Genomic DNA, 25,766 nt, shown 5'->3' with positions numbered 1-25,766 from the left:
GATACAACAGTTGCCGATATTTTTACTTCCACACAAATAAATAACGTCTCTCTGTGTGGTTTCCCGATGTCTTGCACGTCATTTCTTTCTATTTTTCTTGGTGAACAAATTTGTGGGAAAGCCGGCAGCAAAATTACCGACAGTTTCACTAAAATCGAAAAAAAAATTTACTGAACCTAATAAAGTGCACGAAGCATACCATTAATCAAAAACTTATTTTCGCGCAATAGATTGGACAGCTCATTTCCAGTGGATTTGTCACCTGCGGTGTGTACTGAGTGAATTGAAAATTAGCCCATGATTTATATTGGGTTACTCGATTGTGAAAGGGCTAGGTACTGGAATATCGCACGGCCCACCACCTTATCCCGCACTTTTCTCTCGTTCTTCCTCATAAGAACTTTGGTATGTCGCTGATTCTGCTTTGAACAGGAGAGTAAGTTAGACGAACGTAAGTTCCTCGTTCGAGTCAGTTAAGAATTAGTCGTTATTGCAGAGCGCACGGTAAATTAAAAAAAAAGAAACAGCGTAATAAACGCCTACGAGCACCTCCGCACGCGCAAACAATAAACGCGCCTGCAACAAAGGAATCTATACGAGATACCTCGCGAACTCATAACAGAACGCGATCGCCATAGTTGCGCATCACTACGCCTCATAATACGGGGCACTTTAAACACAGATGCACGCATGCATACATCAACTATCCCTTAACGTGTAAAGAGAAGAAGAAGAAAAAGAAGGCTACGCAATATACAGACGGGACCCGTCCGCGCAACGAGTACGTTGAGAATGGCAAAACGTCTCTTAAGCGAAAGCACACAGCGCTGTTTGCGAATCAAATTCCCGCTGCTCTGAATGTGATTCTCCCCTTCCCCACCCACCCTCTTCCTCACTCTCCTTGCCCTTCTCTTACGTGTAAGACGGGGTGCCAGCCTGCCTGCCATCTGTTCGGTCTCGAATGCACAAAGCTGAACTCTCGCTAAGCGCGGGAGGCAGGCTTTTCTTATTGGCAGACGCGCTTGTTCGCGCGCGCCGCGTCACTTCGTGCGTTTCGCCGTTTCTTTTTTTTTTTGCTTTTTAAGGCGCGCACACTTGTGCCTCGACGCCAGCAGCTCCCCTTTCTTTCTTCGGAAGAAAAAAAAAACAACAGAACAAAACTGAAAAAAAGAAAACTCGGCACGCTGCTGTCACGTTGGGTGCAGCTGGCGCGTCGACGCATGGCTCCCGGCGAGCATGTGTTCTGTTCCAGGCTGCCGGCGTCAGGCAAAAGCACAATAAGGCCATCAGTATGCCGCTCTTCGCGAGCCACAGGTGTTGTGAGCACGCGTGCGGGATGGGCTTCCCAGTTGAGAAAAACACGCCGAAGAAGAGAGATATGGAACGCTAGTAGGGGTGCGGTAACGCAGTTTCTTTTTAAATCACTCGGCCCGGAGAGCGCCTCGTAAAGTGACCTCCACCGCCCAGACATGTCGACCCCGACTGTGCTTCTAGGCCGTCGTTCGCCGAACAAGCAAACGCAGCTCGCCAAGCGGACACCTACCGAACCAATCACAACAGCGCAGTCACTGTGTCACTCTGGAAATAGCCTAGTCGGACGATTCGGCGACGGCAGCGCGCCAAGCGGGCGACGTCATTGAAGACCACAGACCTGCATCTGGGTCATTGTTTGCGGAACGAGTGAACGCTGCTCAAGACTCTCGCATCTCCGGAGTTGTTTACTACAGCGCACACAGTGAGTCAGAAGTGTTCGACTTGTGGCTCTCGTCACCGATTCAACTACTGCAGGCATCAAGCGCACGTTGTCTTTGGAGACCCGACCCCATCGCCGAGCCCTTCCAGAGTCATTCAGTACGACAGCGCACTCATTGAGTGAGTCTGGAAAGACAACTCGGCCCTATCGCCGATTCAGCGACGGCAGCGCGCCAAGCGGAAGACGTCTTCGGAGACGCCAGTCCTTCACCCTGCGCCTACAGCGTCATAGCTCTTACTCGTAGACGAAGCTAACGCGCCACGGCCTCTTGCGAGTCAATCGGGTTTAAGACTGCAACTGTGAAGTTCATGGAGCGAGGACGGCGCTTCAGGGTGACGTCACAGGGCCCCCTTCGCTTGCGACTTGGCAGCCAGCTGCGTTATACCACTGCCTATGAGTAAGCGAACACAGCGCTCCAAGCGAAGATTGTTTACCGTCATTCATTCAGGCCTAGTGTAAGCGCGACGTAGCCTAGGCAGAGTACATGGTGTGCGAAAAGCCTTTAGAGTTGTGACCTTGCTTGTGTTTCGACTGTTGGATACTGGGACTTGATTTTCTTATCATTAGTGAAGTGACCCGCAAGTCTCTGCTCGCTGTCTTTCGCGTTCAGAATTTAAAGGGCAGAAGCACGACGAAGGCAACTGTGAAAACGTAACAGCTGCCACTGCAAAGTGAAACTAAGACGCCAAGGTAACTAAGCTCTTAACGGCCAATGCAGACGGAGTGTGATGATCGAAGTGTTTACTGGGTTGGCTGCAGTGACACTTATATGACCATCTCACAAATGTTTTGTAAGAATGCTTGCTGGTCGACGTAGTCTATCGTATTTAATGCGTTCTACGCGAATGCGTCATTTGCTTGCATGAAGCAAGTGTGACAAGCAGGTTAGACTTACTCACCAGCTGTGGCTTCGCAAGCCATTTGGCTCACCAAGACACCATAGTGCCTCTCCTGCAACGAGGGGTAGTAACATGGATTCGGGTGGTGCAATAACACAGCCCATGAAGAAGTAACAGCAGTATAGCAGTGGTACAGTATAGTTTACAAATTGTCAAACCTAAGCAGCCGTTAGTTAGATAGCAAAGTTGTCTGCATGATTCAGCACATACGTTCTGCTATTCATGTGCTTCACTTCACAAGATCTGGATTCAAAAAACAGTGAGGAGTGAATGAACTTGATTGGGAAACCAAGCCTGGTCAGCAGAAAAGCATTTCGTAAAAAAAAGAGAGAAAAGCGTGATGTCGAGCAAGGAAGCTGTAATTCTTCAATAAGGAGTGTGTGGTTAGTCATGCGAGTCTGGGCGATTTACTTCGTCGTTTGAAACAATCTTATGCCTTCGAGGAAAGTTCGAAAGCCACTGACCTCACAAAGCGCTTTTTGCCTTTACCGTGATGGTCTTTCACCTCTGGCGAGCAGATAACCTCCTGAGTTTCTTTGGGGCCGGCCAAAGCTTGACGTAGTACGGCTTCCACAGGTTACGCCACAAATGAAAAAAAGAAAAGCAATAAGAAGAGAGATTTCAAATTTTCAATTTGAGGTGTCGACTTGAGAGAGTCTGAAACTTTGAGCATCCTCCACCAACTTTTGCGCGTTGAGTGCACTATTTGCTGCGTTTCATTTGTTGCAGTTGATTTTTTTTCTTTTCTCGTTTTCTATGTTCTTTTCGCTAGTGTTAACAGCCAGCGAAGTGAGTGAAGTGAAGTTGCAAGAGCCTACCAAGTAGCTTCGCCGAGACGAACGTATTTTAGTCGCTTTTCATGAGTGACGTCATACCCTTTGAGGGGTTATAAAACCTCTAAAGTGAAGGAGGCGCCTGGAGTGTAAGAAGACTTTGACATAGAGTGGTTCCGAAGTGATTGCCCCTTTGTGTCATTTCCATGAACGTCGGACGGTCGTAAAGGGCGTGTGATACACTGGACGCTCGCAGCTGTGATTCAGTCGATGCTTTCAGAGTGAATAAACGGCACCTTATTTTGTTCTCTCAATCGTCACAGCACTATTTACAGTTCTGAAGGGATAGTGACCGAAGGCTACGATGTGTTTACGAAGAAAACCCATCGAGAAACAAACAAACATAATCTTAGAGGGCATCGGCACGGTGTTTCGGTCGTGCTGATGCAGTAGGTTCTCTTGTACTCGGGTAAAGGATTGACCCAGGGGACCAGCCAAGAACCTCTGAACGCAGTGGCAGTTGTCATCCATCGCAACTTCGAAGTGCCATGGAGAAGCTTTTCAAACGTTATTTTTCTATGCGCTCAGAGAAAACATCGGCTAGCAAGAGTTTGAAGGGCACTGCATATCCACATTTCTAAAATACTCGCACATTTATAGTAACACAAGCGGCACAACGCGGATCGAAAACCTCGCATGCTTTAGGACTGACAAGATCATGACTTTTGTTTCATTCAACTTATAAGACTTGTTAACGACGGAAACTTCTTATTCTTCAGTTATCTCGTCACAAATCAAGGCACATCTGCCGGCTCACAACTCTATTACGTTGACTACTATACTTGCCTAATTTCTAGTCTACCTTCCAACGAGTGAGAGAAAGCTCGACTCTTTGCTCAACGAACTAGTCAAACTTGTGAATGCACGTACAGAGACGAAGATTCGACGGGCCGAAACCACCGGAGGACTTCTACCGTGACCAGTGCAGCTATAGGGGTGTTCCTGTGCAGATCGGTGTGGCCGAAAGGGTCGAGTGTAGTGCATGAGTGCCAATCTCTTTTCGAGTGGGTGTTGTCCCGATCTGTTCCGGATAGCACCTGCTGTAGTGACGCAATGGGACATGTGGTCCACGCCATTTCGCCGGACGTCCGGAAGCTACGACTTCGTGGTCACCTCCACGTCATCAAGGTCAGTTTGCTGTTTCAACTTCGACCGCGACCCTGCCAGAGGTTTCAGGCATGAGAAAAAAAAAATATTCCATAATTCCTGTTTGGTGACAGCCTATCAGAACGCACTAAAATGTCGGCCTTGCGGTGCATTACGTCTTGATTAATAAGTGTTTTATATGTTTAATTTCACTATATCTGCTGTTTATAGGGCAATTTTGATGCCTCACGTATGATTTGCTGCCTATAACAGAGAGTAAGGGGCTCTGCATGATCAAGTACGGCGCATGTCCTCCCAATTTAAAGTTTTCTGCAGGTCTCTCGAAAAAACGTTGAACTAAAGTGCCTCTACTTCCGGTCCCTGATATAAGGCTGAACTTTTTGTTTACGTCACGCAAGTAGTAAACTTATATTTTGTGATGCGACCTTCGATGTGACCTGTTAAAACCATAGGGAAACCACGGGGAAGGAGGGAGGTGGAAATTCAAGGCGACGAGCAAAACGAGAACAAGGTAAAAGCGGGAGCCAACGTTTCGACGAGTGTACTTATCCACTTTCGGCAAGTGAAGTTCGGCAAGAGGGCCAAGTCTATTTGTCGAACTATGACGACTTGGTAAAACTCGGTACATTGTTCTCGGTTCGCTCATCCTATTAAAACCTTGGTATGAACTAGGCGAGTCACGTTACAACAGAACCTTCTTTTTCATAAGAAAGTGCAATGCTAGTGATAACGTTACCTAATCGTTTTAGGAGTTATGTGGCAGAGATTCAGCTGTAGTCAGCCCTCGTTCAAATCATTTTTACTTGCTGCCGTCTTGTTGCTATGACTAGTTCAGAGATGATCGGCCACCGAAACGGCGACTTCGAGGATGACGTAGGCCCTCGTTGGGGCGCGCGCGCGCCCACCTGCAGGCATAAATAAAATTGTCTCCAATCCAATCCAATCTACCGAAGCTTGCTGTTGGTGTAGCGCGTGGTGTCCTCCCACGTGCGCCACTAAAACGCTATGTGCACATAAGGTGGCTACATATTTCATGGCAACATTGGAAACACATATCACATGAGCTTAGAATTCATCACCAGTTGCTGTCATCAGTCGCGCAAATTTTTCAGGTGCCTTGACGCTTGTATTGAATTTGGCGAGCAGCGAATATCACTACAGTATTTTGGCTCTGAATAGCTTCAAGACCCGTAGACAAGACCCGTAGGTTAACTCGGAAGCGATCTCAGAAAATATTGAGCATGGACTTAAAGAGCTCTATATATAGAAATGATTTAAGAATACTCATTCCGGCAAGTTTCGTCAAAACTGACGCTAGTTTAATCTACGCTTTTGTGTCGGGATACACGAAGAAAAGCACGAGGAAAGTGCATTTCAAATACCGCAAGTTGATGTGAATGTAGCAGCATTACCATACCACGCCACCACAGTATGTTACCCCTTTGTCTTCGCGTTTAAGCAAAGAAAAAACATTTTTACGCGAGACAGAACCTGAAGAGACGGTCGCTTTATCCGGGTAAATGAATATTCTGCCTCCCGCATATAACCGTGGTATTTAAATGAAAATCCCTTGCTCACATTCGCAGCGTACCAGTCGGCAATGAGAACCGACTTGCAAAGCGAATATGTCCCTGAGCAATTTTCGGGTTTGACGAAGGCGCGCCTCGGCAGACATATTGCGCGGCTGGTTCTTGAGCTTTGAACAGTTACGCAAGCAGTTTTCGCCCCGCAAAACGTTATTTGTCGGCAAGTACCGGGACCTGCGTTTCAATGCAGCAAGTATTGCCAAAGTTGCATTGTTTCCCCCATCCCCAAGGGCTCTTGGAGTATTGATATTCAACGTGAGCGCTTGCGTCGCCATATAATTTTGAAAAATCATCGAGGTCAATACGTATTTACACAGGCACTGCTGCCTACCGATGTTGTAAACTGTGCTTCTGTCAATGCATTCATTAAGAGGATACACAATTTCAGGTGTTTAATGGCAAAAAGGCTGCTGTTGTTATATGTATTGTATTTTTACTATTTAAGGCTGCGTGTACATCGCATACCTTTCTTTACTGTTGTACGAGTGGTTCCTCGTAGCAAATTGAATGACTCGCAAGCATATTTACTTTAAAAAAAAGTAACAATGAACAGGGCCGAAGAGATATAGTTACAAGCTATTGTCCGGTCCCAACTTTGGCGATTATTCCCTGACATCTATCTCAATGTTTTTTTTATCCTCTTCGCCCAAGGATATCCTGCCTTTCCCACCATTCAGTCTCGTCCCAGGGTTCCACTGCGCCTCTCAAGCACAATCACAAGTTCGTAATATTTGAACAAAGCAGCGCAAAAGATGGAGCCCTGCGAGTGGCTAATAGCCGCACATTGCGATTTGTATCTGTTTGCTACTAGCCATGTCCCGTCTTTTGCATTGCGCTTTTCAGAGTTGTTGCCTTACCAACTAGCCCAGATTCTAACCCTGTTCATAACTTATCGAGGGCAGGCTACCAATAGTTCCGATCACAGGCGTTTTCACAGAAACAAAGCCAAACCTCAACCCCCCCCCCCCCCCCTCTCGGGGATTCGTCGCAGAGATTCGGTTTGATCGATTTGATTCGCACTCCTTGACGGCGTTGGAGGACCATTTCTATTATAGGCACCGACAGCTGCCGTGTTCTTCAGCTATTTTTGTCTTTCAACTAGATTATGTCTTGGAAGATACCGATTGTTCTTGAAGAAAGTTGAGTGAGTGAAGTAACTTTATTTCGGTCCAGAGAAGACGCAGGGGAAACCCCGCACCACCCGGCTAGTCCCACGTAGGGACCGCCAAGTTTTTTTCACAAAAAGCTGCCTGCACCTTTGTCATCGTGGGTCCCTGTGCTTTCTGTCGCGATGCTCCTTATAAAAATGTGCGATGACTACTTCATATTCATGGTCACTCACATAGGTCCCGAAAGCACTCGCCACTACTGGGTCCAGTACACACGTTTTAGAAAAGCAGTCAAAGCACTCATGAACAGTCCCACTTCCAACGCGCAGCATTTACTGCTCACACACTTGGCACTGTCTATGCGGGTTGCCGTGACGTCGACGCACACTGCCATTGTGAAGTCGGACCTCTCCGCGCGAGTGTCACTGGATCCTGTCGCCTGCGCCATACTTGTAAGGCACGGACAATTGCCAAATCAATACACCCTCCGATACTGTTCATTCTGACTTCTCATCTTCTTTGGCTTCTAGAAAATGTCATCTTGTATCGTCTTTTCCTTCGTCTATCTAATATATATATACGTGAAGAAAGGGGGTTAACCGAGGGGCCCGATTTCTATTAGTCATATCATAAGAAGCCAACAAACACTGACACCAAGGACAACATAGGGGAAATTACTTGTGCTTAAGAAATGAAATAAAGAAACGATACATGAGTCAAAATTAAAGTGGAGGAAAAAACAACTTGTGTTTTTCATCCACTTTAATTTCCATTAATTTATCGTTTCTTTATTTTATTTATTAAGCACAAGTAATTTCCCCTATGCTGGCCTTGGTGTGAGTGTTTGTTGGCTTCTTGTGATATGACTATATATATATATATACATATATATATATATATATATATATATATATATGTATATATATATATATATATATATATATATATATATATATATATATATATATATATATATGGACACCTGCAGGCGATATTGTTACGTAAAAACTGTTAAAATTGGACAGGGCAGGTATCCCAGCACTGTCACGACATCTGCGCTTGAGCCGGCTCTTTGCATAAACCTGCCACTCGCCGGACACTTGTGATAAAAGCTTCGTCTCTTTTGCGAAAGATTCAGCTGACGTCTACCGTTAGACAACGTGTCTTAAGAAACCGAAATAGGGGTCCCACTGCGCCAGCCTCCGGTATTCGGATGTGAGCGCCCAGCGCGCCGTGTAAGGTCGGTCCGCCGAACCCGCACTGTCGGCACCCACATTTTTTCTCGATTCCCCCAGCACAACCACCTTCTGTGTCGTAGTGGAAACCCCGCTGCATGCATTCTAGCGCACCTTGACACTAGACCATTGTCCCTCGACACGATTTTCACATGCTTGCCGACAGAAGACATCGCAGCTGAAGGCGACGAAGGGACTACTTCGGTTTTTGAAAGAGACGGCATTGGACAAGCGGCTGTGACAGTGATATCGCGTACCACGCCAAATGGATGGACTCTAACGGACGATGCGTGTGTGCTGTGCTATGTGCTCTCTCTCTCTCTCTTCCCCTTCCCCATCTTTCATCGCCCCCATCCCTCTCCCATGTGTAGGGTAGCAAACCAGTTAAGCTAAACTGGTCAACCTCCCTGCCTTTCCTTCTCCACTTTTTCCTTCCTTCCTTCCTCCCGCCGCGTGCGGTGCTCTCGCCTTTGACGCCACCGGCACGTGCGGCTGACATCTACTGCGAGCAGACTTGTGTGTCGTCAGGGGCGAGGCGTCGAGCTTATGGCGTCGTCCTCACCCCACGCGTGGACACCCGTCAGCTGCGCTGGTAGTATACGCAGGGTTCTGCGAGCCGATGCGATCGATATACCCTCGCTGTAGTAACGTTATTCCTTTAAGAAGGCATCGGCTAGCGGCGTTCCCTTGCTTTCTACGTCACAATCCAACTCGCGCGTTTAAGGTTCAGGGGCGGGGATCGAAAGCAGAGAAACGTCGTTCGTCCCAAGTGAGCGTTATTCGCCTTGTCGTTTACGTTTAGCCGCGTTAACTTTCTTACTCGGGACGAGCAAAACAAATTTGGTTTAACAAAAAATAGGCGGGCAAAAATTTATGCGGGCAGAATCAGGCTTTGCGAATGACGTTGATGTTCGTCGCTTCGCCTCAGAATCTGCTGCTTATTTTAAATAGAGACAGAGAGAAAGAGAAAATGAATACGCGTGTGCAGGGGCCTGCTAGGCGCGGCATTCAAGCGTACTTACGCGCTTACTTGTAATGAACGGCGACATCTGCGCTCTGCCTTGTGCGCCTGGCACGTCTGCCGTTTCTTTCTTTTTTACCGTTTTCTTTACGCGTGTCTGCATGCGTGCGAGTCTTCGTGGGCATGTGTTTGTGAATCTCTGTGCGCGGCTCCTAAGAGACGCTGCGACGCGCGCTTGCGACAGCAGCGTTATCCGGCACAAATCGATGAATGCGCCGACAGGCCCTGCTTGTTAGCGCGGTGTTAGTTTTCTTCGGTCCTTGCGCGGTCTTTCCTTGTAAGTTTCAATTACGCCAGGCACGTTCATTCGAGCAGCCGGTGCGCGTTTCTGCTGTAGCTGCTGCAGTGCGGATGATGACGTCTTGTTTTTCGCACCTAGCTACGCAAATGAAGACCACTCGGGTCATTTGCAAGTACACGAAACTCCATATGCAGGCGTTGATACGCTTGCTGCAGCAATTTTATCCGGCTCGCATCGATTAGTGACGTTGGCAGTCTGTCCTCGGTAACGTGTTAGCTTTCTTCAATTGTAATGTGGCCCTTTTATTGATGCTAAAACGTTATATGTACAATGAGGAGGCAGTGCTACTTCATAGCCGCTAAGCTACCGCGTTGGGGGTACGAACATTCTCGAATGTTGTCGCGGTTCTTTTGCCAAACACTGGTTATTTAATCAGCTTGCTCACGAGAAGCGATTGTTGTTGCACATTCTACAATGTAAGCAAGCATATTCGATTACTCGCGAATGTACTGTAATACATGCACAGATAGCAGACGGACTTCACCTGCGAATTCGTATTTCGATGATTGAAGAAGGAACTCGACTTCATACTTATTGCTTTGAGTGTTGCTTCTTTTTCTGAGCATAAGTTCGACGAGTAAACCTCGTTAATTTCAATAAGCGAGTGATAATCCCGGTAACTATTGAGTGTAGTATTCAGCTGTGATAAGCTCACTCCACTGTTGAATTTGACCTGGCTTTGTTCCGTTCAATGGCTGTATCCATGTGCCTTCGTGTGTACCTATGCGGTGCTTTCTTATGTGCCCTGATATTAGCGTAGTTGGAATAAAGGAATAATGGATCTATTTCTCCTGTTTACAACAAAAAAGAAGCAGAAGCTAAAGGCCATGTGGCCTGACAAAGGCCTCTGCTCCTACAATTGGTCACGGACGCCGTACGCAGCATACAAATCATATAGATATACGGAAATCAACCGGAGTGTCGGGATACAAACTATTATTTTCGTAAAACAAAAGGGGAGGGGCACATCTCCCCAAACATAACTTCAAGTTATGTGACTCTACTACTTGTTGCTGCGTTTCTGAATTAACTTTCAGTTTTACAGGTTGGCTTTTAGTGTGCTTATGTGATTCTACTTTGCGTTACAGTGTTTCTGGGTTGACATTCCGTTTTAGTGATTTTAAATGATTTCTGTTTCATATCTGTGGACCTAATTATTTGCTCCTCTCTACGTGAAAAAAGAAAGAATAGATGGTGCCAACTAAAGGCGCCGACATCTCCAAGGCAATCAATCAATCAGTCAATCAAAAATTTTATTCCATCCACAAATCTGAGTTCCATCCATGAGTTCCTTTCATATAATATGAAAGGAACTCATGCTTTTGGCAGCGTGATTCTTCAACGTCACTACAAACTTGGTCATATAAAAGGAACCCATCATTCGAGCCCATTATTGAAACTCCAGCGCGTCAGCGACATGCGTGTACTTGGCATGTTTCGTGGGAGATTCGCGAGGGCTAAATTTCATGACCCGAAATCTGAAAGTATTCGAGAAGCTCGAGTCTCGTTTGCGGCGCTCGAGCTTTTTTTTTTTTCGACTGTACTAACGCGGCTAATTGGGACGTCTTTTCGCGGCTTATGGAAACGAGACGCGGGCTAAAATGTCAGCGATCGAACTTGAAGGGAAAAAAAATTAAATAAGACGCTCTTGAGACTGCGAACATGGGAGCGCGCGCTCTGTCAGTGAGCATGCGAAATCCGCCCCGGATTAGATTGGAGCTTAAACTCTTAAACCCGCGCAATCCTTGACGAGGCTCCTTGAGGTCAATGACATTTCGTAAGCCTTTCATCTCAAGCTGCACGCGATTGTCCCAACAAACCATCCGGATTGGGGAACGGAAAATACATTTAAAAAATTGAACCATGACAGTGAAAGAAGTTTCTGCTAGCGCAAATTTAAATAGGCGCGAATCTAATAGTACCCTGATGTTGTTCCTTTTCTCTCTCTCTTTCCCCCTCTTCTTCGCTTCAGTAAGGTCAGATTATTCGAGAAGACACGAGACTGGGGATATACTTGCAATACGGAGTCGGTACACACCTCGACTTCGGCCAATTTTTTTCTAACGACATCACAATGTACTTATCTTCCCTGCTTTAATAAATGCCAAACATCAGATGTTTGGCCACGACAATACTGGCTGTCCCAAAATATTAACTAAGGAAGGCGACAAAAAAGAAGAAAAGCAATGAAATTACGCCACGCTGTCAGAACTGGTGTATAGACAAATGCCTAAACACTTCCGAAACAAGTGGATGGATCAAGAAGAAAAACAGAATTTTTTTTTACTTTCTGCAGCCATTGCGTTCACTTCACTGCTCTGCAATTACTCGTAATATATGTTATACCCGCCATCTATTTACGAGCTCTTCTTGCGCAGCTAATGTTCATCGTGGTCATCACTATCCCTTATAAGGGTTTGAGCGTGAGCTAGCTCGTACAGGTAATTCATTTTAAACAGCGCCAAAAAACACACGGACAAGGAAGAGCACCAGTCCGTGCTATTCCTTGTCCGTATTTTTTCTTTTTCCTTTTTTGTGCTGTTTAAAATGAATGATCATCATCACCAACGTCGTGCAGCGTCGCCGTCGTACCTTTTACCCCTTTTGATTACGGCTGCCTTCACTTTGGACACACAACAAACAAACAAACAAATAACATCTAGTGAAAGCTGAAGGCTTCCACTAGCGACCTGCAGTTTTTCCTCGTGTCTCGGGTCCGTCGACTCAACTCAGTCTCCGATACGTTTGCAATCTCCATCGTGTCCGCTTAATACTTTGCCACTCTGATCTACGTTTCTCTTTTCTCTTCCTTTGGCACCCACGCTATTTGTTCTCATGCGAAACTGGCAGTCTGACTTAAATTTTTTAAAACATCCCAACTTTGCTTTTTTTCTCTCAACCTGATACTGACCGTGTTTGCGTCTCATCTTTAAAAGCGTTACAGCTGATCAGGGTCCTATCGTCCTATCTCGTCATCTGTTTTCGCGCTGCGAGAACGGTAATATCAGCCACGATGTGCTTGAATTCGCGATGGTGTGGCGCTTAGACTTTATAATACAAGCTTGTGAGCACCCAATCACACTCTGAAATAACATTTTTTTGTGCTACTGGTCTTAATGCAAGAGAACGCCATAAAAAGCCACTTGCGTATGGTATACGGAAGGCAAACTGTGCGTCTGTGGAAGGATTCGTCATGTTCAGGGAGTCGAACCCCGGCCAACAAATTGCAATGCCATGTTCAGAGTTTCGTTTCGCGTCTTCTAATTCCGCCCACTCTCGCTCTTAAATCTGCTGGCCTCCCGTTTGGCACAAATCGGCAGCATTGTGATTTGATTGCGACGTCAATTAAACTTTATGGTTTCTCACCGGTCTCACTTCGTCCACCATCCAATGGGATGAATGGATTGATGTTATGAGCGTCCCCTTTGGAACGGGGTGGTGGGTTGCACCACCAAACTCTTGCTACTATAGTGCCTAATGTCCTACCTAGGTTAAGCAATGAAAAAAAAAATCCAAGTGTTGTGCCACTTGCGCCACCTGGCGGTACTCCTGAGCACGCCAGTGTTGTTCGTTCTCTTTTTTCTCGAACTGAAGCGAGAGGCAGAGAGAACGCATCCCTACTTGTTGCTGGGCTAGCTGGTTCAAAATTAATATGGTGTGCTAGGACGCGAAACAAACTGAAGTAAGGCCAGCACAGGAAACAGCGCCCTCTCATGCCCTTTTGTTATTTCAATTTGTTAACTCCCTAGCATGGGCTGTGGGAGAGGAGAAAAAAAGTTTAATGAAGGGGAAAACGGAGAGAGTAGCCGGATGTGCATGTCTCCGGCGTGCGGCTTTCCAGAGCGATGAAGGGGAAGAACAGGGAAGTAAAGGAGGCTGAAGAGGGCTAATAAGAAAAATAATACCTCTCGTATTCTAGAGCATTTCTCCATTCAACACCCTACCTCGACACAAGGAAGTCGGTGGCAGTGCTGTCCATCGACAGAAGTGGTCAGTCACTGCGATAGAAGTGGTCACCCCATGGCAAATCTTTAGAAGTATAGGGTCATCTTGAGCCGAGGAGTGTCGCTGTGCATACCTCGGTGGAGTAGATGAACTCCGAGTCGGGAATCATTTGGGAATGCAAGGATGCGTGGTAATACATGCTCTCCGGTCTGTTCCACTTGATGGGTGTCCCTGACAAGTGCACACAAACACACGCACGCGCGGATCACAGCAATAAGTAATAAGTCACAGCCGCTTGTCCAGTATAGACCACATTTGGGTACTCCAGGCATCTTTTACAACTAAGCTGTATATGGCTAGGATCCCCCCGAGATTCTTACACGTTCGTCCGCAGAAAACTACATCCATCAAGGGCCCTTAGCCCGTAAGCCAGCAAAAAATGCAATGACTCTTAGTCCCGCAAGGCAGAGGCTGCAAGGGCTCAGCAAAGTGAAGCGACAAGTGCATACATTTTTTTTTTAATCAGGCATACAGGTTGGACAGGAGGCTAAGGCCAGTGGGGCTCTTGACTGAGGCTCTCCCATGAGAATAATCTATTTTTATCGCTAGCTAGAGATTTCTTCTCTCTCTCTCTCTCTCTTTATCGCACGCATACAACGTATAGAAGAGCATACCTTTCAATAAGGAACAGTCTGAAAACAAGCATCCAAACCGCATAATAGATAAGGTGCTCCTGATAGCAATGCGAAAAACGCAACGTTTCCCCGCATACCTTTCCGGGTAGAGATTATTGTAGCGCGAGCTGCCGCCGCGATGCCAGCTTGCGACGTGGAGTGTGACGTCACTAGCCTTTCATATGTATAAGATAACCAGCCAAGCAACTGATTTCAGTGTTGTTGCAGCGGCACTATGGGCGGCGGCGTGCTGTCGAAATTGCCACATTACTCCCATTCCTACCATTAATCTCAAATGTAACAGATACCATTACCATAAAGCCATACAGCATTGCATGCGCCCTTTGCAGTTGTAGTGGCGATTTCTAACCTCGTCGCTGGACGGCCACTTTCACAGGACCGGTATGGCAAGCTTTTGTTTTTAGGAAACTTTTCTAGGAAAGAACTACAGCGAGGCTTCTCGAAAAACACAGGTCTTGCGTTCCCTTTCAGCGCAAGAATCAGCCAGGCCGACGGCAAGTTTTACTTTCATGGGGTCATTATTCTCTACGCTGATTTACGTGGAACCCATTTGGTCTGTCTCGCTTTGCGACCCAGCTGCGGAAGCTTATATCTTGCTTACCTGTTCTTACTATGCAACCATGCATTCCCTCTCTTAAGGACGACGGGCTTGTGCGACCATTTGTGACTATTAATGCATTCTCTGTAAGGCCACACACGTCATCGAACTCACTGCAATTTCCTTCCCTCCTCTCTCTCTCCCTGTTATCTTTGTTTTCCCCCTTTCCCATTCCCCCGGTGTAGGGTAGCCAACCGGACGTGATTCTGGTTAACCTCCCTGCCTTCTTCTTATCTCTTTCCCTCCTCACCTCCTCTCTCTCTCTGTCTCTATCTCTCTTTATTCCGGCGTTCATTGGCAGTGGACCAAGCGAGAGCCCGAGCTTGAAACATCGGCGAAACATCCAGTGCTTAGCTTCGTTCCAGGAAAGGACGATTTGTTTTGGATGCCGCAAAGACAAGACGTGCATGACGTGCATGATGTGGCGAGACATTAGCCTGCGTAGCTCAAGAAACGCTCGATTTAACGCCTCAGCCAGCCGAGAAGTCGCGGGCCAGTCAGCCATTCAGGCTTGAAAGAAGTGCAGGCGAGCGGCTCGTGTTTTGTCCCGTTAGTCGGCCCGACGGCCTGAGAAATACGACGCGGTCGCCGGTCACGTTCGTTAGGAAAAACTGGGGCACGAACTAACCGACAGAGTTAAAGTTCGAGCGCGCTTTTTATTTATTTTTTTAGGTTCTGGCCGTTTCCTCGCCGGCTAAAGCTCGTTCCCGAAATAATCGTGGGTTATACTTAGAGAGGGTTGGATAACAAGGCTTCTAGGTCGGAAACAAAGGAGGTACCTATGGGATCACGAAAGAAAGAAAAAAGCAGCCGCAGTGTGGATAGGCTATAGGACGACGACAAGACCGGGGTAATTGGAGATCGCTACAGTTACGAGATGCAGGAGTGCAAGAGAAATGTCGTTGCAAGCTAGGCTAGGAAGCCGACAAGCAATGTATCAAAGACGGTAACCGAGCTTGTACAAGATGGTTAGTACGGGATCACGTTTTGCCTGCCTGTTTTTTTTTTCTGATTATCATGCGAAACTGAGAAAATGGGCCGTCGGAGATCCGGTTGTGGGGCCGCAAGCATCAAAAATATAACCATGCGAACAACAAATGTGAAAGAAAAGAAGGCATGAAATAAAAAGTAAGGAATGAATAAAACATCAGGTCAGTCAGGTATAGCCTTCCTTATTTTGTGCATATATATGTATCTATACGGAGGGTTTCAGATATCACCACACATCAACGATGCCAGTGCAAATACAAGAGGCGCATTCGTTTAGCTTCCTGGAACAGAATGGAACCGCTGAGATAAATGTACGTCCGAACATGCTGTTTTTTTTTTGTGTCATCGTTATCATTACCATAATCTTTTCTTATATATCCGCGGCAGGAGAAATTACTCACCCTACTATCTCCAATTACCCCTTTCTGGCCTCCGCTGGCATCATCATCACCATCATATTCAGCCCACATTTATCTCCACTGTAGGACGAAGGAATCTCCCAACGATCTCCAATTACATCTGTCTTGCGCTAGCTGATTCCAAGTCATGCCTTGAAATTTCCTGATTTCATCTTGCCACCTTGTTTTACGCCGTCAAATACTGCGCTTCCCTTCCATTGGTACCCATTCTGTAGCAACTAAGCTAACCTGCCTTACCCAATAAATAGCCCGCGAAAACTCACTTTCTTCCTCTCGATCTCCACTAGAATATTGGATAACCCCGTTTGTTCTCTAATGCCCACCGGGTGGTCTTCCTGTGTGTTACCGTTCTGCGCCTTTAGTTTTCTGTTCCGCCGTTCGCTGCGCAGTGGATAGCTTCTGTTAGTTTCTGCCGAATACATTAGCACCGGCAGAATGCTATGATTGCACACTTCTATTTCCTGCCATTTCATAGCTGGGATAAAGAAATAGCGCAGAGAATCCATGGAGATGGGAGGGTCTTGCAACTCAAGCGGTGTGCTTACATCTAAGGGATTTGCGTGGGGAACGTATTAATACAGACGCGTTTGCATGTGTGCCAAGGGGCGGCAAAATTACTTGTAACAAGAGTGCATTAGACAGGATGAATTTATGTTAACCGGGAAACACGGAGTCGTTAGAGTGAGCCATCGTCTTCTAACGCGCCACTCACCACTTGAAATGTGGAAAGGGGATACGAGTGATATGTGACGGTAAAGATGATGATGATGATCATGACGATGATTATGGTGACGACGACATATGGAAGCGTGCGTAGTCACAACTGCGAGAGCCGAGTAATTTCCTATTGCAGCTCGACTGATTTTTGTCTCCATTGGTGTCCGTTTAAAACAAGAAATTGCTGTACATTATCTTTCTTTTTCTTTCTGTTTTACAACAGGCGCTAACTTTGGGTGATAACTGGTTCCACACCAACTTTGTGGTTTATATGTCCAGAAACTGCAAAGTACCTTGCTTTAGACGCCATTGGGGAGGACTCTTGATTTACTTATACCAATGGTGTTTTTATTACGTAACCCTAAGTCTAAGTACAATAGGTAGTGTGTTCCACTCTGTTTAGTGATGCGGGCGCCGCGGTGGAGACTTAAACTTCCGACCACGTTATGTCACACGGTCACTTGCGACACTCTAAAGATGCTACACCCATTAAGGGGGATGATTTGCTCTGTAGCTAACACCATTACCCCGGAGGCTATCGGTTTCTTCATTTCTTTTCTTTATTTTACACGACAGCGAGTTGAAGCTAGACCAGAGATGAGACAAGCATTAGTTTAGAACTCTCAATTAGTTTTGACCACGTGGTGTGCTCTAGAATATTTGACGCGAGCTTGACAGAGATAGCTACGCTCTTAATGTTGTTACACATGGGTTCGACAAGGTAAGCGGAGCATGCTTGAAAACATTTTCTCCGTGCTATGTGAGGCCTATGCGAAACGAGATTAAGAGGCGTAGACGCATTTGTCAACGTTCTATTCAGCAAGTGAGGAGACGGCGAAATGCCTAGAGTCATTTCCGTAGTCGTGCTTCGCGCATTAGTAAAACGACTTTCTTCGTCGATGTGCCGATGTGCTTTCCTGTAGCCTGGTGAAGCCGGCGCCATTACTTTCTCACGAAGCTATAGAAATGTTATTATGTACCATATGAAGTTTCGGTTCCCAAGAGGCCTGTGTGTTATGACGTCACAAATCCGAATTTGGTCACGTGGGGGCAGAGCACCACGACGTTTTCGCACACTCTTCAGCTCGCTTGGTCGTCTGCTATGCTGCTACACAGTGCCACGCGGTGTGTCTTTACTTTAGCCCTTGTGGCTTGTAAAGTTGCTCTTTCTTCTTTGCTGCCCTTCTCCTTATCTTCAACGTTCTTTTATAACCACTCCTTTCTAAGGAAAAGGTGCGCTTTGTTCCTCTTTCGGTGGCAGCTGCCAGCCTGCTCCTTCCCTATTTGGCCCTCTCTGCGCATCGTATTGTTTTCATACCAAACTATAACAGCAATAATAACGAGTCTCTGGAATACTTCGCCACTTTAGATTCTCACGTGACCACCCTCCGTGTCATGGCGTCGTGACAGCTCCTGGGAAACGAAGCCGGTGCTCAGAAAGCCATTGCAGTAAATTCTCTAGGGCGCTCTGAGTCTCTCTCTTTTCTCTTATTGTTTTCTGATATAGGACCTTCGTTTGATGCAAAATAACACAACAAGCGAGAAATGTCATGTCAATACTCCTTCTCGAAGTAAGCAGCAATAAGCCTTTAGGTCTTCTTCTTTCAGCACCTGCACTTGTCTCGGTACGAATGAACGCAGTAGTATAACAACACTGCCTTAGGCTGCTCCTCGGGGCTACACACCGTTACTTCTTTACCGCGAATCATCCAAGTGGCCCGGTTCCGATGTTATAAAGCAGCAACGCGCCAAACCGAAGGCTGCTTTCCCAGAAACAGTATGGAGCATAAATAGAGATAAAAAAGAAGAAGAGGTTGCTATCTTCGGTAGGAAACAGTCCAGCGGTATAAAAAGGACATAATTGTTTTTCCCGTTTCCTTTCTAAACGTTCTTGCGACGTCCCCTTTCGGGGTGTACAGCTTAGTGCGGACTGCTCGGCAGAGGAAGAGTTTCTTTTTTTTCTTTTTCGAGCACCTGGTTGGGCCAGTTTCCAAAAGGTACGGGTGAGCGACGTGCGAAGGCTCTTGACACGCCTGGAGGAAACTTTCTTCCAAAAGCGGAAGTAAGCGGTGTGGAAACGGGACACGACGGAGGAAACGGGAAAGGGAAGGAAGGAAGTGAGCTGGGCGGGCATCCACCACGTGGGTTATTCGATTGACAAGTGGCACGACAAGTGTTCCGTTCCCGCATTGCGCTCTTTCTGCCGTGTGTATTTCTTGTTCATATACCGTCCAGAAAAAAAGGTTAGGAGAAATAGGGGAAGCAGGCAGAAAACAACAAAATAAAGCATAACGGAAACAAAGTGGAAGCACAGAGGAAGCATAAAGGAAGCACAAAAGAAGCATGACAGTCAAAGGAGGGACAAAAAAAAGGAAATGAGTGACAGAAACGAGAGGCTGTTCGATTAGTGCGACGTAACCCGGGGCAACGCGGGAATGCGTCCACTTAGCACTTAGCAGGATACTGCTGGCCGCATGCGACAGCATCGTCACGTCTGCCTCGAATTGAATGTCTCTGTAGCTCGCGATCGACTCTTCCGGAGCTGGAAGGACTGTGGGGCGACGGAAATATGTGGCGCCATGTCGATTTGAGTGGACGCGAACAGATCGGGGCGTGCGGCAGGCGTTTCCTTCTTGATGGACGCATAACTCCCTCAAGGGTTCCACGTGTGGTGCGAGACTGACAAAAGAAAAAAATGAAAGCCGTGGGGTGTGTCGGACATGATCGACGATATTGGAAGTGGACGCCTTGATTTGCTCCGTGTGTAGGGGTGCTAATCACTTTCCTGTTGTGCCTTGTCGCTTTGGATGACATCAGGCAATAGGAAGAACGCTTCCAGAGCGGAGGTTCCTATAATAATCTGTTGGACCACGTCATAGCAGTTCTGCGACATGCCAATTGCAACCTTTCAGTTGATAAGGGTCTGATATTGGGCTTGTTGATAAAACATGATTTAAAGTTTGACTAATAGCGCAAGGGCGCCAGAGGAGACATAAGTGAAAACTGTTCTCTCTTGTGTCCCTTCTGGTGCCCTTGCGCTGTCAAGTAAGCTTTAAAGCTATCAAATGAGTTGGGAATATTGCGCTGTAAAGGTTTGTATTGCGACATAAAGTGTAGCTGTATGTGGCAGCGGTGTAAAGAAGCATCGTAGTCACTCTTTTGTGATCCAAGCTGTCAACGGGAAATATGTACGGAAGCTTCATATTGAAAGAACACAGCGTGAGCTTGTTCGATCATAAGGAGAACGTGCCGCGTTTACAGCTTCAAACGCAAGTTGTAAACGCTGCCGTAGGGTGTAAACCGATGTGCATTCTAGACCAAAGAAGCTACATTTAAATGACGGTCACGATATTATTACATCGTGGTACTGAACTGAAGCCCGTCATGCAGTTTGCCCCAAGACAAATTTAAATGTCACTCAACGTAGAAAATTGTGTGAAAATGTTAGGTGACGTGCTCGGGATACGTTTGGGAGGCACAAATGCAGTGCAACGTTGGTGGGCGTAATGTTTTCATGTAGGTGACACGGGCTGCGCCAGAAAGCCGCAACCGGATACTACCAATGGTACATATAAGCAAGTGTACTTCGCGGCATTGAACTTGAAGCGTTCACTGCAGATATGCTTCGTCAATAAGTGGGCATGCCTACACATTCTTTCAAAATATTTGTGCTTGTAACGAAACGTAGAAACACTATTAGGTAAGTCTGAGAAGGAGACTAAGTTTTCAAAGACCTGTCAAGGAAGGAAGGAAGGAAGGAAAAAAGGGGAAAAGGAAAGGCAGGGAGGTTAACCAGTTTAGCTCAACCAGTTTGCTACCCTACACATGGGAGCGGGATGGGGGGATGAAAGGTGGGGAGGAAAGTGATGAACTAAGGATTGGGAGATACAACAAACACTGTATTGTGAGTCACAAACGCAAGCAGTTCGATGAAGTTTGCACATAGATATGTAGGTTTTATTTTAGCATACCCTCCAGTTAAATTAAGATTACTGACAACTTATGCAATAAAAATGAAAACTGCGTTCATTCTTCCTTCCTGTGCTAGCAATCTACCTCCTTGGCTTTCTGACTCAGTGAATGGTATAATATCTCGTGAAGAAGACAATGGAAGATAGTGTAATAGTGTTGATGCCAGTGCACTGCAAGAAAAAGGTCAGCTAGCACATTGCAAGAAAGCAAGAAGCAAACGCCGTATGCATTTGAGCATACTGCCCTTAAGCACCGAAATCAACGAACCACGTATTAGTATGACTCTGCTTGATCTCTTTGCACATTGCAGCCTTATAATTGCGTTGTCTACTAACAGACCTCGGGACAGGGGACAATCTATGCAATTAATTATGTACGAATCAATGTCGCACTGCCATGGGTCACTAAGCTGTGCAGATCACTCATGTCGCATGCACTCTAAGTAGCAACGCCATGGCCGTTCTAGCTGGCGACTTTCATAGTGCACTGACACGCGTCACCGTAGGCTCCTCAGTAAATTCAACCACAAGTGCCAGTACTTTCAATTTTTATCCTTACAAGAATCTTTGACATCATCAAAAAGAAAATTTGCAAATTTAGGCAGTGGAATGCTGCGGACATGATATGTAAATATAGCGGGGAACATCTGGCATAACTCTGTAAAATGTTGCAAACTCACCTAGGCATGCAAGCATGCATTCAAAAGCTTATGGATCTAGATAGCTGTTGAATATCTTTTGTCTTAATGAATGAGTGCAATTTCTTTTACAAGCCTACGTAACACGTATTATTTTGAATTGTGACTCCTTCACTTTTCTTCACGCAAAGCAAGTAGAACAGTTCATGCTGAGGGGCTTCGTAGCGGAACGGAAGTACGAATGCCGGAGAGCACGTGGCCTGCTACAATGTAGTCGTGGTGAGTGATCCATTACCGAACAGATAATTGCAAATGTTTCTCATGCTTCAAGGTCCAGAAGTGAGGTGGCAGATACATAGCCTCTCAGGCCGCAAACAGGGACAGACAATAGCTTGAACATAGGTCATTACATTCCGCTAAATAATTGCAACTCAACTGAAACTTACGAAGCTAGTAAATCATACTTGGTTCAAGAATCGAAGTGTATGCAAAAAACATACATTCTACTAAAACGCCACATCGCATGACCTCCAGAACCAGTCGCAACTACCGTACGAGGGAAGGAGGGAAAGAGATAAGTAGGAGGCAGGGAGGTTAACCAGAATAACGTCCGGTTGGCTACCCTACACCGGGGGAATGGGAAAGGGGAAAACATAGATAACAGGGAAAGAGAGGAGGGAAGAAAAGAAGGAAACTGCGGTGAGTTCGCTGACGTGTGTGGCCTTACAGAAATTGCATTAACTACCGTACGAACTCATCAACTGCGGCGCCGCAGCTGTTCCTGCTGCCGTAGCACAAGATGCGCCGAGATGCGAACTTGGGCAAGCCGGCACGAGCGGAGAGATCACGCGATCGGAGAGAATAAAGTTGGGGCTTCTTGCACATCGACACGGCAACATCGCCTGCACTGCCGCAGAACAAACGAACGAACGTGTGAGCCCACGATCAAGCAAGCAAAGTGACACGTGAGCCAGCGCGCAAACACAAAAGAACGTGCGAGAGAGCGAGCAAGCCAACGAACGACCAAGAGACCGAGAACTAACGAAAGTGTGAGCGAGCGAGTGGATGAACAAGCGAGTGGGCGAGACATCAGCAGCAGGTCCAAGTGGGCAGCGATCGCATAAGAATTGTTCTCGCAAAGCAATGTGTCGGTTCTCCTTCTATAGTTTGCTGCATTCACGACGCCCGTTTGTGCAAGGTATCGCTCGAACAGCGGTGACAATTCAGGTGGTAAAGTACCCAAGAAAGTCGGGGCTGACAACGAGTATGAACAAACATGTCTCCGCTAATCGGTGTCGGTGAGTGCGCGGACGAGAGCGTCCCCGGAAATATGCAAAGCGTGCCCCTCGCAAGCCAAAGCTACATAATTTGTAAGCTGTAGTTTCGCCCGCGACGACCTATGTATACTTCAGGTATTCCCGATGAAACTCCCTAGCTGACGCCCTAAATGAACATGAAGTCGTATATTGCGGTTGTACTGCTAGGATATGAACGCCGCTGTTCTGGATTGCTTCAAACGGACAAAGTATTGTGATGATTTGCCGGCCTTGGGTGAGCGTTTTTTTCTTCTTTTTTTTGAGGTAGGAACCGAATTTTGTGCTCCTATAGCTATTCTTAGAGAATACGTGGAATTGGGAGCAGTCACCACATTTAAATTTACGCGTGTTGTAGCGCATCGCACACGATGAAAAACGGCGAAAGCAATCTGTACTGTGGCGCATCCGACCTCCGGCAACTCTACCAGCCGCGCTGATACCATCTGTCAGCCTTCTAACGGCTGCAGACCAAACACAGCAATCTTCGCTCCGCTGACGCTAGAGGGCTGACAAAGAAATGACGTATTCCACCGGGAACATGGTCTCAAAATGGTTTCCAAAAGACATAGATATGACTAGTTTTTTAAAAACCTTTTCTTAACGTATTCCAAAGTTAGAGTGGATCTGTCTGCTCAGAAATGTCTCTAAAACGTATTCCAAAGTTAGAGTGGATCTGTCTGCTCAGAAATGTCTCTAAAACGGCGAAATTGGTCAAACATCTTTTTTGTATGCTTTGTTCTTTAAAACGACGTTTTAAAGGCCTTGTATGCTACCTTGGACCTCCCATGGTGGCGTGATGATTTTGGCGTTGCGCTGCTAAGCCCGAGGGCGCGGGATCAAACTCCGGGTCGCGACAGCTACATTTCGGTGGGGGGGCGAAATGCTATAAATGCCACGTGTACCGTGCATTCAGTACAATTTAAAGGATCCCGGACGGTAACATAGATCGAGAATTCTCCACTACAGCGTGCCTCATGGTCATATTGTGATTTTGAGACGCAAAACCGGATTCTGGGACGTAAAACTGGAGATTGTAGTTTTTTGTATTATTACCACGAACGTTGTGTGAAATAATGGAACTGCGTGAAAGTGGAAACTTTTCAGAGGGTATATCCAACGCGCAGTGTTGGCGCTTTAACAGGCATTGACAAGCGCTGGATTAGAAGAGAATTATCAAAACGGCGCCCATTCAAATTGCTTCTTCGCGTAGGCAGGACAGATCGGCACGACGGTAATGCAGGAAGAGAGCGCGGGTTGTTCATTAAATGGGAGCAGTAGAACGTTCCCGTTCTCGTATTTAACAAAAAATCGCGCCTAGTGGCAATGTATTTCACGCACGTTTGCTAGCGAAAAGACCGGAACTTATACGAGCTGCTGCCGTGGTTCGGCGAGTCGGTGAGTGGTTTAGTTCCGCACGTCTATCGTCAAACAACCAAGCAAACAAATAAAGTCGCCGTAATACTAAACCCAACTTCGACTCTAGCTCAACTTTCAAGTAACATAAAAAGGTGACGCGCTGTTGGGGATGCGTGCCAGGAAATTGGATGATCACGTGGACAGACAGAGAGAATGAAATTTGCCTGAATGTTGAGGTATAGTCGACGATGACGGAAGTGGCAAAGCAGACGGAATACTATCTTCAGTAGGAGCAGAAGTAACAAAACGCGTTAGTGTAAATTGGTTTTGCGATGTTCAGGGAACAGGTCCGGTTTTCAAATGCGAAACAATCAAGCAAGTTTGCTGTGCTCCTGTCCGTGTTATGCGTCTGGGCCGCACATTATTTTCTCGTGAGCTCTTTCCAGATGGATTTGGCGTGAGTATTTTTGGAAGTTGCTTCGAATGGAACATTCCTGGTACAGCGCCCTTTCGCGCTGTGGAACTCGATATCGCGAGTTCGATTCTGGTCACTTTGGTGGCAAAAATTTAAAAAAAAAACGCTTGTGTGTTTGCATTACGGGGCGCGTTAAGGAACACTAGGGGGTCAAAACTACTTCGCAATTCCCACACTACTGCGTGCCTCGTGAGCAGATCGTTGTTTTGGCACTTAAAGCTCTAGAATTTCTTTTTTTGCATTCCTTTTCCTTTCGCTAGTCGGTTCATAATTACATAAAAATGCTGCTTAATTTACCCCATAGAGCCACATGATAAACAATTTAAAATTCTCCATGAAAAGAAAATTGAAAAGCTTTTTCACCTCTATTGCTTGCCAGGCATGATAGATTCATACAAAAAAAATGTTTTGCGTGAATAAATATTTGCAATTGTAATAAGTTAGTAATTCGGTTCCTGGACTACCCTCAGGTGAAAAATTTCATCTGAAACGTATTAAATAAAGTGCTGCTATTGGCTTCGCGTTAGCTTTCCTGCGCCCAGGTTCGTTGCATGGATGTGTAAAACTGACCGTATGAAAAGTTACGCTTTCGCGTTTGTGGCGTTTAGACAGACATGCACAAGAAGCGCGAAGATTTCAAACATCACAAATAATTTACGCAAACTAACATTTAGATTTGAAAAAAGGCGCCCCGTCTCCCCATTTATTGCGGGTCATATCTGGTTTAAGCTGCATTTTGATGCGAACGCGTCAAATGGCTCACTGAGCGAAAAATCCGGCGTCCGTCGGCATCCAAATTCCC

General features: G+C 46.3%; 1 protein-coding gene across 4 annotated transcripts in view; it reads left to right on the top strand.

The window, feature by feature from the left end:
* LOC135911496 (eye-specific diacylglycerol kinase-like) overlaps positions 1–25,766 on the top strand; it is a 655,226-nt gene that overhangs the window by 296,398 nt on the left and 333,062 nt on the right. The window contains exons 1-2 of one of the 4 annotated variants that reach the window (XM_070527834.1): positions 1,336–2,150; positions 3,425–4,613. The exons of the other annotated variants lie outside the window; for them this stretch is intronic. Coding sequence (XP_070383935.1) covers positions 4,468–4,613 — 146 coding nt within the window. The 5' untranslated portion in view covers positions 1,336–2,150; positions 3,425–4,467. Of the gene's footprint in view, positions 1–1,335; positions 2,151–3,424; positions 4,614–25,766 lie in introns of those variants that run through there. 4 annotated transcript variants of the gene reach the window in all.

The sequence above is a fragment of the Dermacentor albipictus genome, chromosome 10, assembly GCF_038994185.2.
Source record: "Dermacentor albipictus isolate Rhodes 1998 colony chromosome 10, USDA_Dalb.pri_finalv2, whole genome shotgun sequence".
NCBI lineage: Eukaryota > Metazoa > Arthropoda > Arachnida > Ixodida > Ixodidae > Dermacentor > Dermacentor albipictus.
The sequence above is the reverse complement of the archived record's forward strand: the minus strand, read 5'-3'. Positions and strand labels throughout refer to the sequence as shown.